The following is a 16,336-nucleotide window of genomic DNA, read 5'->3' as shown; positions in this document are numbered from 1 at the left end:
AGAGACCCTCTGGTGCCAAATTTCACAAAAATCTGACGAAACTGTATTTGTATAAAAAAAAAAAAAATAGCAGCATGGGAGTGTTGCCCCATAGCGGGACGAAAACTGAGTTCCTGAGCATCAAAGGACCTCTGCTCAATTTGGCAAAAATCCGACGCAAACTGGATTTGTTTAAGTAACATACACACACTCACACACACACACACACACACACACACACACTCATACTTCCATTTTTATGTACATAAATGTGATGAATGTGCAGATTTTGGAACCAATTGAGTGATAAATGAGAGAGATGGCGTACATAATTTTATAAATACGTGTGTGAAATACCTAAACACTAATTACACTAGTAACACCAAAAATGCATCCTGTTCAAAAGTAGCTTTTTCCGAAGTATTTTGCCTCGCTAAACATGATTATCACCATAAAAAGTTAAGATTAGCTCTAGTTTTCAAGATACAGAGGCAACTATTATAGTGAATTCTCACTATTGCTCTTTTTTCCTGACAGATAGAACCCCCCCCCCCCCCCGTGTGACTGACTGTCTCTTAAACTTCGACCCTTAGTTGGGATAGAAAATATCACTACATAAAACCGAAATGGACTTCAAGAAATTTAAACTCTGGGAATAGAAATACCCAAAATCAGCCTCTAGTAGATCCACCACTTTTTGTTACCACCTATGCTCATTCTGCTCGGAATAATGAAGAACTTCGTGAAAGCTGTGAAGAAAGACGATTTTCCAATACCTTACAGACAAATTTCCAAGATATATTGAAGCATGGGCGCCCATATGCAAAGTTGCAAGGGGGGGGGGGGAGCTCAAATATTTTCCCCGTGGTTTAGCTGGATATTTTCCCTGTGGAAACTGATTTCAGGACAGATTAGAGTCATTAAAATTTGACATTTTTAATAACTTATTCATTAATGGTGGAGAAGAAATGTTTTAACATTTTCGCAAAGAAAAAAGTACTAAAAGCAAGAAGGCTCTAATTTCAAAGGGGGGGGGGGCTCGAGCTTCCCCTTGCCCCCTATATGGGTGCCCTTGTATTGAAGTTAAGGTTAAGGAGAGAATTTTTAACGGTCTTTCAAATACGCGAAATTATGAAAATCACTGTTTTTGAAGAAATATTTGAGATGGAAGAATAAACACCCAGGAAGCCTCCAAGGGTTGTATTACAAGTATTTCTAAGCAGCAAAGAGGACGAGATCTAAAAACAGTTGGAAAAACAATCCCTACAGGAATTCTGTGACCATTGATGAATAATGTGTCTCTGAAACTCTATTTTGTTCACGTCTTCCACGACATTTTGCTTAAAAACTAAAGCTATGACCAGTGAGCATTAAAAAAGTTTCACCAAGGTATCTTTACAATGGAACGCAGGTATTAGGGTCATTATGCTGAGTTGATGCTTACCAAATGCTTGCGTATAACATTTAGCTTGTTTGTGAAAATTTGGATCCCGTACTTCTCATTTTTCCTCCTTTTTCTTTGACATGACGTAGAAGAATTATCAAAAGAATAAAGATGAAGCATATCTGGAGCTCAAAAAGTATGTTCTTTAAAACGAAACAAAATCCAAAAATATTATTGAATTTGGTCGTTGATCTTTCCTACCACCTAAAGGAAAATTCATACCATAAAAGTCTGAATGTCTTTCTAATCATTCTTCCATACACGTTCATCTAACTACACACTGGTAGGTCAGATTAGAGGAAAAACCTTATCCTGACTTGGAAGGTTTTGGAAATAGGAAAACAAAGAAAACAGTAACTAATTTTGTTCATGACTAATACCTGAAGTCGAGTTAAAATGGAATAGGCAAGGGATAATCATGTTGAGGGGCCTGAATTTTTACACAGCATTTTAAACTGTTATTTAGAGGGTTTACAAGACTATTAGCCCACTTAGTGATGTGTCGTCTGGACAAAGCGCATAAAACTGTTTAGGACGGCTTACGTGTGCAACGAGAGATGAATTGGTTGAGGAAAGGTTTAAAAACATTACAAACTACAAGTAAATCAATATTGTGTAAAATAATTTAATCTTCAATTTCATTTTGTTAAAAATTTTTATTGTGTTACTCATGTCATAACTTGAAATAGTTAAGCTAATTGTCCGTTTTTTATCGGTTATAGTAAGTTTTGTGATGCCATTTCAAGTGAGGAATATAACCTGATGGATATTTTTTATTTTCCATCAACATTATACATCTGGAGAAAAAAATTCTTAGAAGGGGCTGATAACCCATTTTCCGTAACTGTTAAGTAATAAAACGTTTTCAAACCAAATGTTCGAATAGAAATTCGATTCCTTTTCAGAACAGAAAGAAAGAATAATTAAAAAAAAAAAAGAAAGAAATTCAATTTCCAGATACGACAGATTCTGTCACATCACTCTGAAATAAATGTTCGGATCGGAGAAATAAATATGAAAAGTAAGACTTTATAGATAGATTTGAAATTCTAATTTTTTCACGTTAGGAGTGGTGGAGTGGTAGAATAAATTTAAACACAGTAAAACTTCCAAAAATTCTTTCAGATAATGTCTTATCACAATAAATTTTGTGTGAGGTTCTCTTTTTAAAATATTTTTCCTTTGAAATTGTTCCCCCACCCCCTCTAAGTCACATGTGAATTTCCATAAGTAAGTAATATTATTACAAATCGATGGTTCACGTTTTGATTAAAAATGCTGATAATCTGAAAACGACATGATGAAATTTAATTTTAGTGAGAAATATGTGTTTTCGATAATATAAGATACTCAAACATAATTGTAATATTCTTAAGATTAATTTCTTCATATTTTGTTACGCAACAAACAGTAATCAACTTGTTACCCTCCTAACCAATAATCGAGCGCTCTCTCAAATTTTAATTTTTTTCTTTTGCGAAAAACAAATTCTCGCTCACAGATGCTATGTTTTTCTTGTTGTTTTATTTATTTATTTTTTGTAAGCGTAAACTACTACAGTTGGGGCAAACCTGGCAGCATTCTGAAGGCAAGGCAGATGCTAAGAACAGCATTACGACGCTGCCTATCCTACATTCCTAACAAAAGAAAAATCATGAAAAAAAAGTGCGTTTTATTTATTCAATTAAAATATCACAAAAAATATATGCTGGAAAAAGAAGAAAAGAAACAGCTACATTTAGAAAAAGATGATGATATCGTTATAAAAGAAAGGAGAAAAGCAATACTGGTTCCTAGTCATGCAATTATTTTTAGGAAATACACAAACACACACAAAAGGTATTCAAAAATATTAAAACACTTAGTTTTCTTACAATATAATCAAATTTAAACTGTATTGACTTCCCAATTCGAGCATCATTAAAATTAAAAAAAATTTAAATTGACAAATCGTTTTTCAAAGGTTTGTCTGGATAACAAAAACAAGAAAAAATAAAGAAATAAATAAAATAAATAGAACTATTCTACTGCTACAAATTTTATTTATCGTTTACCAAATTTAGATGGAAGTATATCACCATTCACCAACCCTAAATAATAATTTTGACTAAAAATGGCCAAAAAACTTATTAATGTCATATCTGCAACACAAAAATACTTTTTATTGATAATTATGGGCATACTAGCTTGAATAGATCTTAAATGTTTTAATTAATCGTGAAGCTATAACTACATGATAGGAAAAAAAATTAAGAAATGAGTACGTACCAATAAAACTTTGATCTTATAAAAAAATAAACAAATAAGGTAATGCACCAGTAGTGGCCACAGTTAAACATATTTTATGTCTTTTTTAAACTGTGGGTCTACAATATTAATTTCAATTTTTTACCTCAATGAACGTATTATAGCCCAACTATTCCTGAATCGTCCCATTTTCTAAAAACGCCAGAATTTAATTTTTTTCAATTTTTTACATTTTTTCCCAAACTTCAAATTTGATCCAATAGTGGCCACTCCGAAAACTGAGATTTTCAGTAGTGGCCACATGCATGAGTCAGTAGTGGCCATCTGACATCCTTTCCTTAGAATTCACAGTACTCACTTTAAATTCAAATAACTGATAGATAAAATTGATTCAATATGATAGTTACATTAAGTACCAATACAATTAATCACGTTTTTATTCTACAATTTTTTCTTCAAAGTACATACGTACTTAGGATGAAATAAAAAGTTTTTAGTAGAAAATTTGTATTTGTATTTTTTGTACGTTAATGTAAAAAATAAAGTAAAAGAAAATGAATGTACTTATATAAGCATTCTACATATGAACTTTGGTAAGTATGAACTGAATAATTATTATCACTACGAAATCTTTACTAATAAAAAAGCTGAAAGTCTGTCTGTATATCTGGATCTCGGTTTGTCTGGATGTCTTTGACGCGCATAGCGCCTAAACCGTTCGGCCGATTTTCATGAAATTTGGCAAAGTTAGTTTGTAGCATGGGGGTGTACACCTCGAAGCGATTTTTCGAATATTCAATTTTAATCGTTTTCTATTCCAATTTTAAGAACATTTTCCCGAGCAAAATTATAAGATGGATGAATAAATTACCAAGTTATCATAACGTGGAACCGTAACATGGGCAAGCCAATTGGCGAGAAAGTCACCGTACATTATTTGTAAATACATGGGCGAACCAAAAGACCTTTTAATTTTTCTGCTACGGGCAAAGCCGTGCGGGTACCACTAGTTCATAAGAAAATAGTAAGTACACAATTCAATGTAATTCTAGGACAATTTGTTTCCTACAACTTATCAAGGTATATCATGGATATAGGAAATTGGTAGCATAAGTTTTCAATACTACTAAAGGCAGGGTGTCCATGCACCTAGAAAGTCATGGATTTCGGCTATGATCAAAAATGGTCATGGAAAGTCATGATTTTCGGCAAAAAGTGCTCAAAAATCATGGAAATTGACAATTGATCATGGATTTTGAATTCAAGAACATGCGTATTTATCGAATTCTACACATTAATTTAAACTTACGCATCTTGGCCATTTTTTACGCTATTACGTGTTAATCCCAATTTTTCACACATTTCTAAATCCGATTGCATCCGCTTCTTTAATATTCGCTCATTTTTCTTTTCCTTGTGATTTTACCTTTTGGACATTTATAATTATGTATTTAGCATTATTTTTAACCCTCCTTATATGTCTTATTGTGTAGCTGAGGACTTTTAGACGTCTAATTTTGCCAATCGCATTCGATGCAAAAATTTTAAGTCATCCATGTTGATTCAAGAGACTCATAAAAATTATCATTAATTCTCAGCTATGTCTTAAGTTAATGAAGATTTTATAAAATAAAATTGGTCCGAAGAATTAATTACGGACGTTTTGTACATCGATAAAATACAGAAATCAGGGAATTTTCGAAGGTAAAATTTTTGAAAAGTTCGTAAATGTTACATATTTCACAACTTCAGAAATTTTACAACATTTGTAACCTATCATAAAACTGTGGCGGTAAATATCTGGTATTGTCTGGTAAATTATTTTTTAAGTACTTTAATATTCTATTTTTTTCTGATTATTTATGCTATTTATTGTAAACTAATTAACTACTAAATTATTGCTAGTCACAGATAATTTAGAAAACTACTAGTAGTACCATGCTCCTATTTTTTATTCGGTAAGCTTTGAAGTAAACTGATAATCCGGTAAACTGATAATTTCCCAGTTCCCAAAAATTTGAACTTTGAGCGTCCCTGACTATAACAGTCATAAATAATATGAATCAATAGATTATAAATTGCAAAAACATACTTACTGACATGATTTAGACTACCAAAGAGAAAAATTGTTCCATAAACAAGTGTTATAACTGGGAATTTTATATATCATGGCTTTTTCTAATTTTACTGTGTGTGACTTACTTCTAATAAGTGTTTTACCTTAAAAAAATCTGTATTTTCAAGAAATGATTGCTTAAATCTAAGAAATTAAAAATTATCTGCTTGGCTTAGAAAAGGGATAACTTCAATCAAGCATAATGCCCTTCCCCCTTCATTTTTTGCCTGCTCAGCAAGCAGGTTGCAATCTCTCTCTCGGTTTAAGTAGAATGTTTCTCCTCTTTTTGTACTAGCTCGCCAAATTCCTGTGTGTTTTATTTTACGAACAAGCTATTTAATAATCCCCCCCCCCCCGTGATATGCGCTCCTAGGCCAGGGCGTATGGGCCTAGGGGATGGCCTGGTGAGTAATCCGGACCTGTTCATAGAACAGGTAAACGCACTAGCAGTCGCCACAGTGAAGCATATTTTTGTGACTTTGTTTAAACTGTGGGCCTACACTATCAATTACCATATTTGAAACTCAATGAGCATATTATAGCCCTTCTCTTCCTTGATCGTCCCATTTTTTAAAAATGCCAGAATGTTAATTTATTCAATTTTTTTCAAACCTCAAATTTGATCTATCAGTGGCGATTATATAATGTAGATGAGTCTGTAGTGGCCATTGTTGAAACTCGTTTGATAATTTGGCAACACTGTTTTTACTATAGTTATGTTTAGTGAACCTGGCAACGAAAAATGTTTAGAATTACTTTCTTTTGAATTGTCGTTATTATACGTCCTACTGTTCTAAGCTAATTATATACTATTATTATACGTTTTAAGTTGCTCAATATGTTTAAGAATTATATCCTGTGTATGTCATGTCATCTACAATAAATTGTATACCCGGGATTTACGAAGTTTTATTTGAGTAACAACAAGTGGCGTCCGTGATATTTGAACTTTGTATTTTTTGATTCGAATAGCGAATATGTCTGACAACGAAGACAAAGATGATGCCGTTATCACTCAGAAATTCGACAAATTTGAAAGATTACGGAAAGAAAGAACTAATTTACGAAGGTTATTTACCACGACTTGTAATCAATTTGAAAGAACACAGAAAGAAGAAGTCGGAGGTAATGAACTTGGCGCAATTTTTAATAAGTTGGCGGATAAAGCCGAGCGTTTATTTAGTGCTGATGCTCAATTATTGGAAATTTACGAGCAAAGCGATAAGGAATATGATGAAATGGAAACGTATAGAGATCGCTTTATTGAACTTAAAACAGAATATGAGCATTGTTTACGGCGTAGTATGATTGGCGCTTCTTCGCCAATTGATACAGCTACGATTGTTAAGTTGAAGCTTCCAAAAAATGAATTGAAAGAATATGACCTAATGCCAAGGACTTGGGTTGCCTTTTGGGCGCAATACAGTCGTATTCATGAAAATACTAGTATATTAGAAGAGGATAAGTTTCAGTATCTTCTGTCATCATTGAAGCCTACTTCGAAAGCGCGCAATATAGTAGAAAGTTATCCACCATCTAAGAAAAATTATGCTAAGGTTATCGAACATCTCGAGTCCAGGTTTGGCAGACGTGATTTATTAATTGACGTGTTTATACGAGATCTTTTAACATTGGTAAACAACCGAGCTAACATTAAGCTTTCTGATTTGTACGACAAGCTCGGTTCGAGTTTAAGAGCTCTGGAAACATTAGGCGTCACTACGCAAAATTATGCTGCCATGTTGTATCCGGTTGTGGAGTCGTGTCTTCCAACTGATGTATTAAAGGCTTGGGATAGATATTTATTAAACAGTGAGGTGGATGATGAAGAAACCGTCCAAATTACGAAAGAGAAACTGTTGGAAAGGTTGATGTCATTTCTTCGTCGCGAGATAGAAGGGGAAGAACATCGGGCTTTAGCTGAAAGAGCTTTTGGTCAACCAGCAAAAGGTAAGAAGGAATCTTCAAGCAAAGATGAACCTACAGCAATGAGTTTAATATCTTCTTACGAAAGGCCTTGTAAGACTGAGTGCATTTTTTGTCAGAAACGTCATGACAGTCAAGACTGTCATAAAGCTGCCTCTATGAGTACAGAAGAAAAAAAATCAATTGTAATACGTAGACGCTGCTGCTTGGTGTGCTTGAAGATTGGACACATGGCGAAAAACTGTCGCAGTAATATTCATTGCCTTGTATGTGGAAAGCGACACTACGTAATTTTGTGCCCAGAATTGCCTAGAAAAAATAAGGTTCAACTCCCTAATGAATCAAAGATAGAAGTGAATACGTCCACTTTATTTACGGAACTTACACCTCAGAAGGTTATATATTTGAAAACAATATTGATACGTTTAAGAAATGGAAATCAAGAAATTTATGTCAGAGCCCTCCTTGATGATGGATCACAGCGATCTTACGTAACCAACCAAGTAGTTAAAGAGTTAAGGTTAAAACCTTCAGGTACAGAGTTATTGTCCCAAGGACTATTTGGTGGTAAGCAAACAGCTGAAGTTAAACATGGTCGCTATGACATCAACGTTCAGAGTATCGATAGAAGGTTTTCGTGCAACATGTCAATTTTGGACCAGCCCAAGATATGTTCTTCTTTGCCTCGCATACGTGACCCAGATTTAGTACAAGAATTAAAACGTCGAGGAATTGAACTAACAGACATAGGTCCAGAAACTCCTCCTATTGACATGCTCATCGGTGCTGACTTTCTGGGAGGAATATTAACAGGAAGAATAGAAGTTCTGCCATCTGGTATAACAGCTGTAGAAACGAAACTCGGATGGAGTGTTTTAGGTCCAGGAAAGAAGAGCAGCATAAATATGGTATCGCTATGTATGCATCACTCAGAGATACACAAAATTTGGGACTTAGAATCTTTGGGTATAACAGATCCCACTGAGAGGAAAACAACTAAGGAGCTAGATGAAGAAACGGTCACATTTTTTCAAGAAACAATTCGGAAAACTGGAAACAGGTATGAGGTGGCTCTTCCATGGCTAGCAGGACATCCTCACTTGTATGATGGATACGACCAGGCAGAAGCAAGACTTCGCACCGTTACAAAGCGTCTTTTGAAAGACAATTACTACGAACTGTATGATGGTGTCTTACAGCAGTGGAAGAATGATAACATCATAGAGGAGGTGACAGAAGCTGAAATGTCAAGTTCAAAGGCTTGTCATTATTTGCCACATCATCCAGTCGTTAAATCATCAAGCGCTACCACGAAGGTCAGGCCAGTCTTTGACGCTTCATGCAAACGCCCCGGATATGCCTCCTTAAATGACTGTCTTAGTACAGGACCAAGTTTATTAAGTGAAATCCCTCGCCTCATAAGTAAATTTCGTTGTGGTGCCATTGGAGTAATTGCAGACATTAAACAAGCATTTCTTCAACTCTCTTTAGCTTCCAAAGATAGAGACTACCTAAGATTCCTTTGGTGGGAAGACAAAGAACACACTAAGATGAAATTTTACAGGCATTGTCGTGTTGTTTTCGGCGTTTCATCAAGCCCCTTCTTATTAAATGCCACGATTAAATTTCATCTTGAATCGCAGGAATTCCAATCAATAGTCCTGCAAAACACGATCAATCGAATGAAAGAAGGATTTTATGTAGACAACTTAGTCACGAGTGTGAATACCAGCGAAGAACTGGAACAATTAAAATCGCAAGCTATAGAAGTAATGCAAAAGGGTTCCTTTGAATTGAGATGCTGGGCTTACAGTGGAATTGAAATGATAGATCAGAATGTACTTGGCCTGAAATGGGACACTCATGCAGATGAACTTTATTGTGCTGGCTGTAAAATGACTTCAGAAAAGGTCCTTTCAAAGAGAAAGCTTCTCTCTATAGTAAACAGCATATACGATCCTATTGGATTTACATCACCTGCAACTCTTCTTCCGAAATTATTGCTTCAAGAAGCTTGGAAAAACAAGATAGGCTGGGACGACGATCTGCCTCTAAATATTCAACATAGATATCAACACTGGGTGAAGCATATTGATCTCATAGAACAGTGCAGAATACCTCGTCGATTAATGCTAGGAACTCTTGAGAATACAAGCCTGCATGTCTTTACCGATGCTTCCGCAGATGCATACGCTTGCTGTGTATACTTACGCTCTGAAGAAGAAACGGGAACCTCTGTCCAGTTAATAACTGCCAAAGCCAGAGTAGCCCCGATGAAAAGACCGACGATTCCACGCTTAGAATTGCTTGGAGCTACAATGGGTGCAAGAATAGCAAGTACCGTTTTAGAAGCAATACAGCAACCTTTAAAAATTTCCTTTTGGGTCGATTCAATGGTTGTTCTAAGTTGGATAACGAAAGGAGAACCGTGGAATACTTTCGTCGGTAACCGGGTTACAGAAATACGTCAACTTACAAATGTCGATAATTGGAGATTTGTACCAGGATCTATGAATCCGGCCGACTTGCCCTCGCGTTCTTGTAATTGGAAGGAGCTGATAGATAGTCGATGGTGGGAGGGTCCCACTTGGCTACAAGAAACAGAAAATACCTGGCCAAATACTGAGATTACGATGCCTGAAGAAGCTTTAGTTGAAAGAAAGAAAAGTGTTATCTGCAGCACGAATATTAACTTACAGGAAAACTTCAGCAAGAAGCTTCTATACTTTTCTAAGTACAGCAAAGTTATAAGAATGGTAGCTTGGATGCTGAGATTTATAAATAATGCTAGGTATAAGTCCACCCGAGTTATCTCCGAGTTAACATGTGAAGAAATACAGAAGGCAGAACTCGCCGTCATTAAATTGGTACAAACAGAACTGCATGCTGAATTGAAGGAAAAATACTCGAAGTCTATACGATTTTCCGAAGAGTCTGGAGTTTTAAAAGTTGAAACTAAGTTAGTTTTGGGTGAAGACCCAGAAGATTTTCAAAAACCAACCGTACTACCAGATCATCCCATCGTGAGACTGTACATCGAATACGTTCATAAAGCGTTGATGCATAGTGGTGTTCAGACAACTCTGAATCATATTCGAGAGCTCTACTGGATTCCTCGCGGTCGGAGGGTTGTTAGAGAGGTTATAAGCAAGTGTGTGATCTGCAAGCGACATTCAAGCAAGCCAGTACAGCCGAATACAGCGCCTCTGCCCATTGATAGAACAAAACGCATTTCTGCATTCCAAGTCACTGGTGTAGATTTGGCGGGACCTTTACACTTACGTCAAGGTACCAAGGCATGGATTGTTTTGTTCACATGTGCTGTATATAGAGCCATTCACCTAGAGCTCGTCACGTCATTGTCAGCTGAAGCATTCCGGCAAGCAATGAGAAGATTCTTCGCTAGAAGAGGGAGATGCTCTGTAATGTATTCTGACAATGGGTCAAATTTTACTGGAACAGCACGAGCCCTTCAATCATTGAATTGGGAGGAAATACAATCTGAATGTGCCTTGCAAAACATCAAATGGCATTTTAACCCACCCACCGCGCCATGGTATGGTGGTTGGTGGGAGAGAATGGTACGTAGCATTAAACAAATTTTACGAAAGTGCTTGGGAAAGGCTTGCGTGACATACGAAGAGATGCTCACGGTGTTGTGCGAAGCAGAAAGTGTCATTAATGAGAGACCACTCACCTATATCTCGGACGATCCGAATGAAATGACACCTGTAACTCCAGCTCATTTCATACAAGACATAAGAGGATCAGAAACACATGACTTGGACATCCTTGACTCCCAGCATTTATTAAAAAGAGTGCGTTATGTACAAAGTTTGCGCGATAATTTTCGAAAACGTTTCCAGAGGGAATATTTAGGTGAACTTGTACGTAATCCAAAATCTAGATCAAAACAGCAGGAAATTTCGGTGGGAGAAATAGTTCTCATAGGATGTGAGGACACTAAGAGATTAAACTGGCCATTAGGTCGTGTTGTTGAACTGTATCCTGGCAGGGATGGTATCCAAAGAATTGCCAAACTACGAGTTGCTAATGGCTACCTCGTTAGACCTTTGCAGAGGCTGTATCCTCTCGAAATGTCAATCAGTGATTTGCCATCAGACCTAGCAGCAAATGGGAAGGAGGTGGCAGCTAATCTCGATTCTGGATACTTGGAGTCTACAGCAGTTCCTATTCCAAAAACCCTCAACCCTGACGCTGAGATTTTCATTCCCATGACCGAGGTACCTCAGCCAGTGAAACAAACCCGCAGTGGTCGACGAATAGTCCCTCCACAACGTTTGGACTTGTAGACTTCAATTATTTTTTTTTCTCGTTCTGTGACTTTAAAATTGTGTTAACTATTATTTGCATTATTCATCATTGTCTTTCATTTTGTTATAATTTGAAATTATTTATTATGTATTTTATTTTATTGTAGTTTTGTATTGCGACCAGCTTTATTTGCAATACAAAAGGTGGGAGTATGTTGAAACTCGTTTGATAATTTGGCAACACTGTTTTTACTATAGTTATGTTTAGTGAACCTGGCAACGAAAAATGTTTAGAATTACTTTCTTTTGAATTGTCGTTATTATACGTCCTACTGTTCTAAGCTAATTATATACTATTATTATACGTTTTAAGTTGCTCAATATGTTTAAGAATTATATCCTGTGTATGTCATGTCATCTACAATAAATTGTATACCCGGGATTTACGAAGTTTTATTTGAGTAACAACAGCCATATTGCTGTTTAGAAGTGGCCACCGGGTGGCCACTACTAGATCACAGAATAATATTATGTCAGAAATGAGGCAGGTTTTTATGTAAAGAGATTACAACATATTAAAAGGAAAATTGAGTAGATTTATGAAAAACTTTCCTGATTCAGTGGTGGCCACTCGGTGGCCACTTTTGAATTTCCCAACTTTTTTGGTACCAGTAGTGGCCAAGTAAACTCAGCCAAAAAAAGCAACTATTTCAAGTTGAAAACGCTCCAAACATGATCTTTCACATTTCATAATATGGTTACAGCTCTAAAAATATTATTTTTGAGCATTGTTCTATTCATAATACGACATAATGTTTATATACCTATACCTCGTTACGGAGAAGCGTTAGAAGACATCTGAAAAAACATCGACAATCCAGGCGACCGTATTAAATAATTGATAACAATTTTCCATGATGCTCCACCTACTCCTCCTTTAACTGCTCACTACACTATAGCCTGAGATCTACCTCCAGCAAGTTTGAATCCACTGCGACCCCTAGAATCCTTATTTTAAATATATAAACCTTGAAGTGGCTACTACTGAAGCAGTGGCCACTACTGGTGCATTTACCTTAAATAAGGCAAAGAAAATTCACTATTGGTGACTGAGAAACGTTATCCTAATAAATCACACTGCAGATAAAAACTTTTGTTTTGAAATAATGAGGTGGGTGTGTTCTTGAAAGATGCTATTTTGAGAATCCACTGTATTCCTAAAATATCGATTAATATTTTTATTGACAACAAGACAAACCTTCCCGTTACTGGTTGGCTGACCACAACTTGTTTATTACCCTGTGTAAAAATTACAAAAAGTTTTAATGCAAAAGTTCCATTCTTCTTCAGACACCTCACCTCACCAGTTAAACGCTTAAAAAATAAATAAATTAATTAATTAATTAATCAATTAAAATAAAAACACGTTATACACGCAAAACTGTTTGACGCTTTACGTTCTTCAAATAAAGAGAATCATGAGTTAATTTTAACGCAGAAAACTCAAGCAATTATTTTAAAGCGAACCAAAAAACACCCGAGCTAACACGCTTTCTAAAAAAGTTATGAACAATGTAACAGGTTCCACCAACAATGAATTTCGCACTTAACTTTGTCGCTACCTAATCTCATTTGCATAATGAATTTCGTCACTGTCGAAGTTTAGAAGCGTTCTTACTACTTTTATATACGATCAAAGTTATTTGTTGGCTTGCAAGAAATTATTTTTTCTTTATTTATATAGTAGATGCAGCTAGCTACCAAAAGGTTTCACGGCAAAACCAATCATTTTGTACATTGCTAAGCAGTAGCACATCTAATGAAGCTTGTTTAAGCTGCTTTTTTTCGATCTTCAAACAGATATTATTAATTTAGGCCACGAAAACTGACCAGTAAACATAACAGCATACATGTTTTGTACTTATTTATTTGAGAAAAAATCAGTTCAAAGTTATTGCATAAAACCTTGATAGATGTTTCAAAGCTGTTTTTCATGAGTTTTGTCATTTCTGTTTGCCGGAGTATACAACTAGAAGACAAATGGGACTAAAATACGATCGAGCGGTGGGGGGGGGGTGCAAGCAGGGCACGATCAACCTCTGAAATTAAGGGAAGCTCGTTCTCATTTTGGATCACCCACTTTTTGTTTCGGGAATTTTTTCCTAACATTGCATATTGATACAACACGAACTAAGGCTAAGTGGCTTAGCAGAATTCAAATTTAAGTTGGCTCCACCTTACCGACTGACAGAAATTTTATTTATTACATGTATGTTGCACTTGAACCCTCAGCAATATGAGTAGTAGCATGTTGAATCATATTTAACATCACTTCACAAAGGAAATAAAATGTCGTAAAAGTAGTACATTGTATGGAGTTGAATCAAATCCCAAATTTGAAAATCTAGCTTGGGGCTACATTTTATTCAATGTGTCCTCACTTTTTATAGTCATTTATGTTTTATATGTTTTAACATTTATGTTTAGAAAGTTCTAAATGTTTGCAATCTCTAATCGCTTTTTAAAGAAACACAGTTAAAAGCAGAAACTGGAATTGTTAAACACAGTTTTAAACAGTCATATTTGTGCCCTTTAAAAATTCAGCGGGGAAGCTCAAGCTTCGCGAGTTTTTTGGGTAATCAGGTTCTGATCGCAAGAGGAGGGTTTTAGGGGTTAACCCTCTCTCATTGGGGGGAAAATAATAGAAAGTAAAATTTAAAAAATGTAAATTTGATTTAAATTAATTATAATGTTAAAGTTCGTGTATGATGCTTTCTTTTAAAATATTTTCTTTGTTTGATAAATTTGTGATTGATATTTTGGAAAAACAGTGGAGGGAGAACCGTTGAATGCTTTGGCAATACAATGCATCATCTGCGTTAATATTGCTTCTTTCATGAGGTTATGATGAATCTGGCATTTCACAAAAATTGAGAAATGTTATCGTTATAAAAATGCATTGTAATTGCGTTTGGTAATTTAATTTTCACCTGCAATAAACCCCTTCTTGCTGAATTCATTTAGCATTATTTCAAAATATAACCTTGACGTACATTATTTGTTGTGGAAGACTTTGTAAACGATATTTCAATACGTTTTTGGAATGTAACTCAAAAGCAAACAGATAATGAGATTCGAGTCGAAAGAAGCTGTAAAATGAATGCATATTACGGTCCCTATTGCAGTCAGAACTTACCTACTGGGGAGGGGATCATAACAATGATTACATACGTATAAAATATCATATTAGGATTAATAACATGATTGAAAACCAAGGGCAGATTTTGAGACCTCCGCTACGCCCCTCATTGGGTCTCTAAACAGGAATGAGTTGTTCGATGCAGATAAGGATAAAAAACAAAAAACCCCTCCTGGCATGGACCTGAACACGATTGCGTTTTAATTATGCTTAATACTTCCGAGTATGACAATGTAGGAGAGACTGGGGATAGTTGGCGAACTTTTTAAATTTTATTTTTTTAAAGATTGTAAAGAAAATTTTTCTTTTATTGCTTGGATAATCTGTACACTGTTAAAACTACAGGTTGCATTCGGCACCTTTCAGGGGTGAAACGCTTGTTCACCAGCGGCACCCAATACGGAGCCGAAATTGCACCTCTAACTAGGGTGAAAAACAGGCACCTTTTAAAAAATAGGCAGCCGGGGTGAAAAGAATGAACCTACGGAGAGAGAAATGGCACCCTTACTGTAGATCCTCCTCCTCCCTCCCCCGTATTGTGTGCTTTTTTGAATATAATTGTGTATTTGTTTTTTTAATAGTTTTGTTTTGATTCATGATAGTCTACGTTTTGCACACTTTTCACATTGCATGAATTCAGTACTGAAAATGATTGAAACTTGTAATTACAGCATTTGATCATATTTCAGAGTTTTCAACATAGTTAAGGAGTGCTCATTGCTTTAATTCATCTGATCGTTCTCTACATCAGTGTTTCTCAACCTCTTTTGACCCATGGGTCGGTAAAAGCAAATGAAAAACATTGCGGACCTGTGAAATTTTTATCCTTTTCTTAAAAATAAATAATAATAATTATAATAACTCTCGGGGCGGTAAAAAAAAACTTGTGAAAAAATTCTGCGTACTGATAAGTTTTTTTTTTTTTTTTTTTTTTTTACAAAGTAATATTAAAAATGAATAAAACAATAAATATCTACAGACTTTATTTGGTATCAAAGAGTTGTCACAAATATATTTAAAGTTAAAGACGAGTAATTATTTCAATAATCATAGTTAAGTTAATGATCATTTGTGAGAAATAACCGCACCGAAAGTAAAGTGTAGATGTACTTATGAATTATTTACATGAAGAGCCAAAAATATTCTGGGAT

The 16,336-nt window shown here is 35.3% G+C and overlaps 1 protein-coding gene across 1 annotated transcript; it reads left to right on the top strand.

Moving 5' to 3' along the window:
• The first annotated feature begins 8,356 nt into the window (after positions 1–8,356).
• Positions 8,357–13,357, top strand: LOC129216444 (uncharacterized). The gene is made up of 3 exons (XM_054850657.1): positions 8,357–10,671; positions 11,620–11,956; positions 13,337–13,357. The coding sequence occupies exons 1-3, from the start codon at positions 8,357–8,359 to the stop codon at positions 13,355–13,357; spliced, it is 2,673 nt and encodes an 890-aa protein (XP_054706632.1).
• The last annotated feature ends 2,979 nt before the right edge of the window (positions 13,358–16,336 follow it).

This window comes from Uloborus diversus, chromosome 2 (assembly GCF_026930045.1).
Source record: "Uloborus diversus isolate 005 chromosome 2, Udiv.v.3.1, whole genome shotgun sequence".
Taxonomy (NCBI): Eukaryota; Metazoa; Arthropoda; class Arachnida; order Araneae; family Uloboridae; genus Uloborus; species Uloborus diversus.
Note: the sequence above shows the minus strand (reverse complement) of the source record. Positions and strands in the feature narration are given on the sequence as shown.

Coding starts and splice junctions, on each gene's coding strand:
- LOC129216444 (XM_054850657.1), top strand. CDS start 8,357: ATGTCAATTTTGGACCAGCCCAAGATATGTTCTTCTTTGCCTCGCATA. Junction 10,672..11,619: donor GTTTTAAAAGTTGAAACTAA/GTTAGTTTTGGG, acceptor TCCAAAATCTAG/ATCAAAACAGCAGGAAATTT. Junction 11,957..13,336: donor TTTTCATTCCCATGACCGAG/GTACCTCAGCCA, acceptor ATTCTTCTTCAG/ACACCTCACCTCACCAGTTA.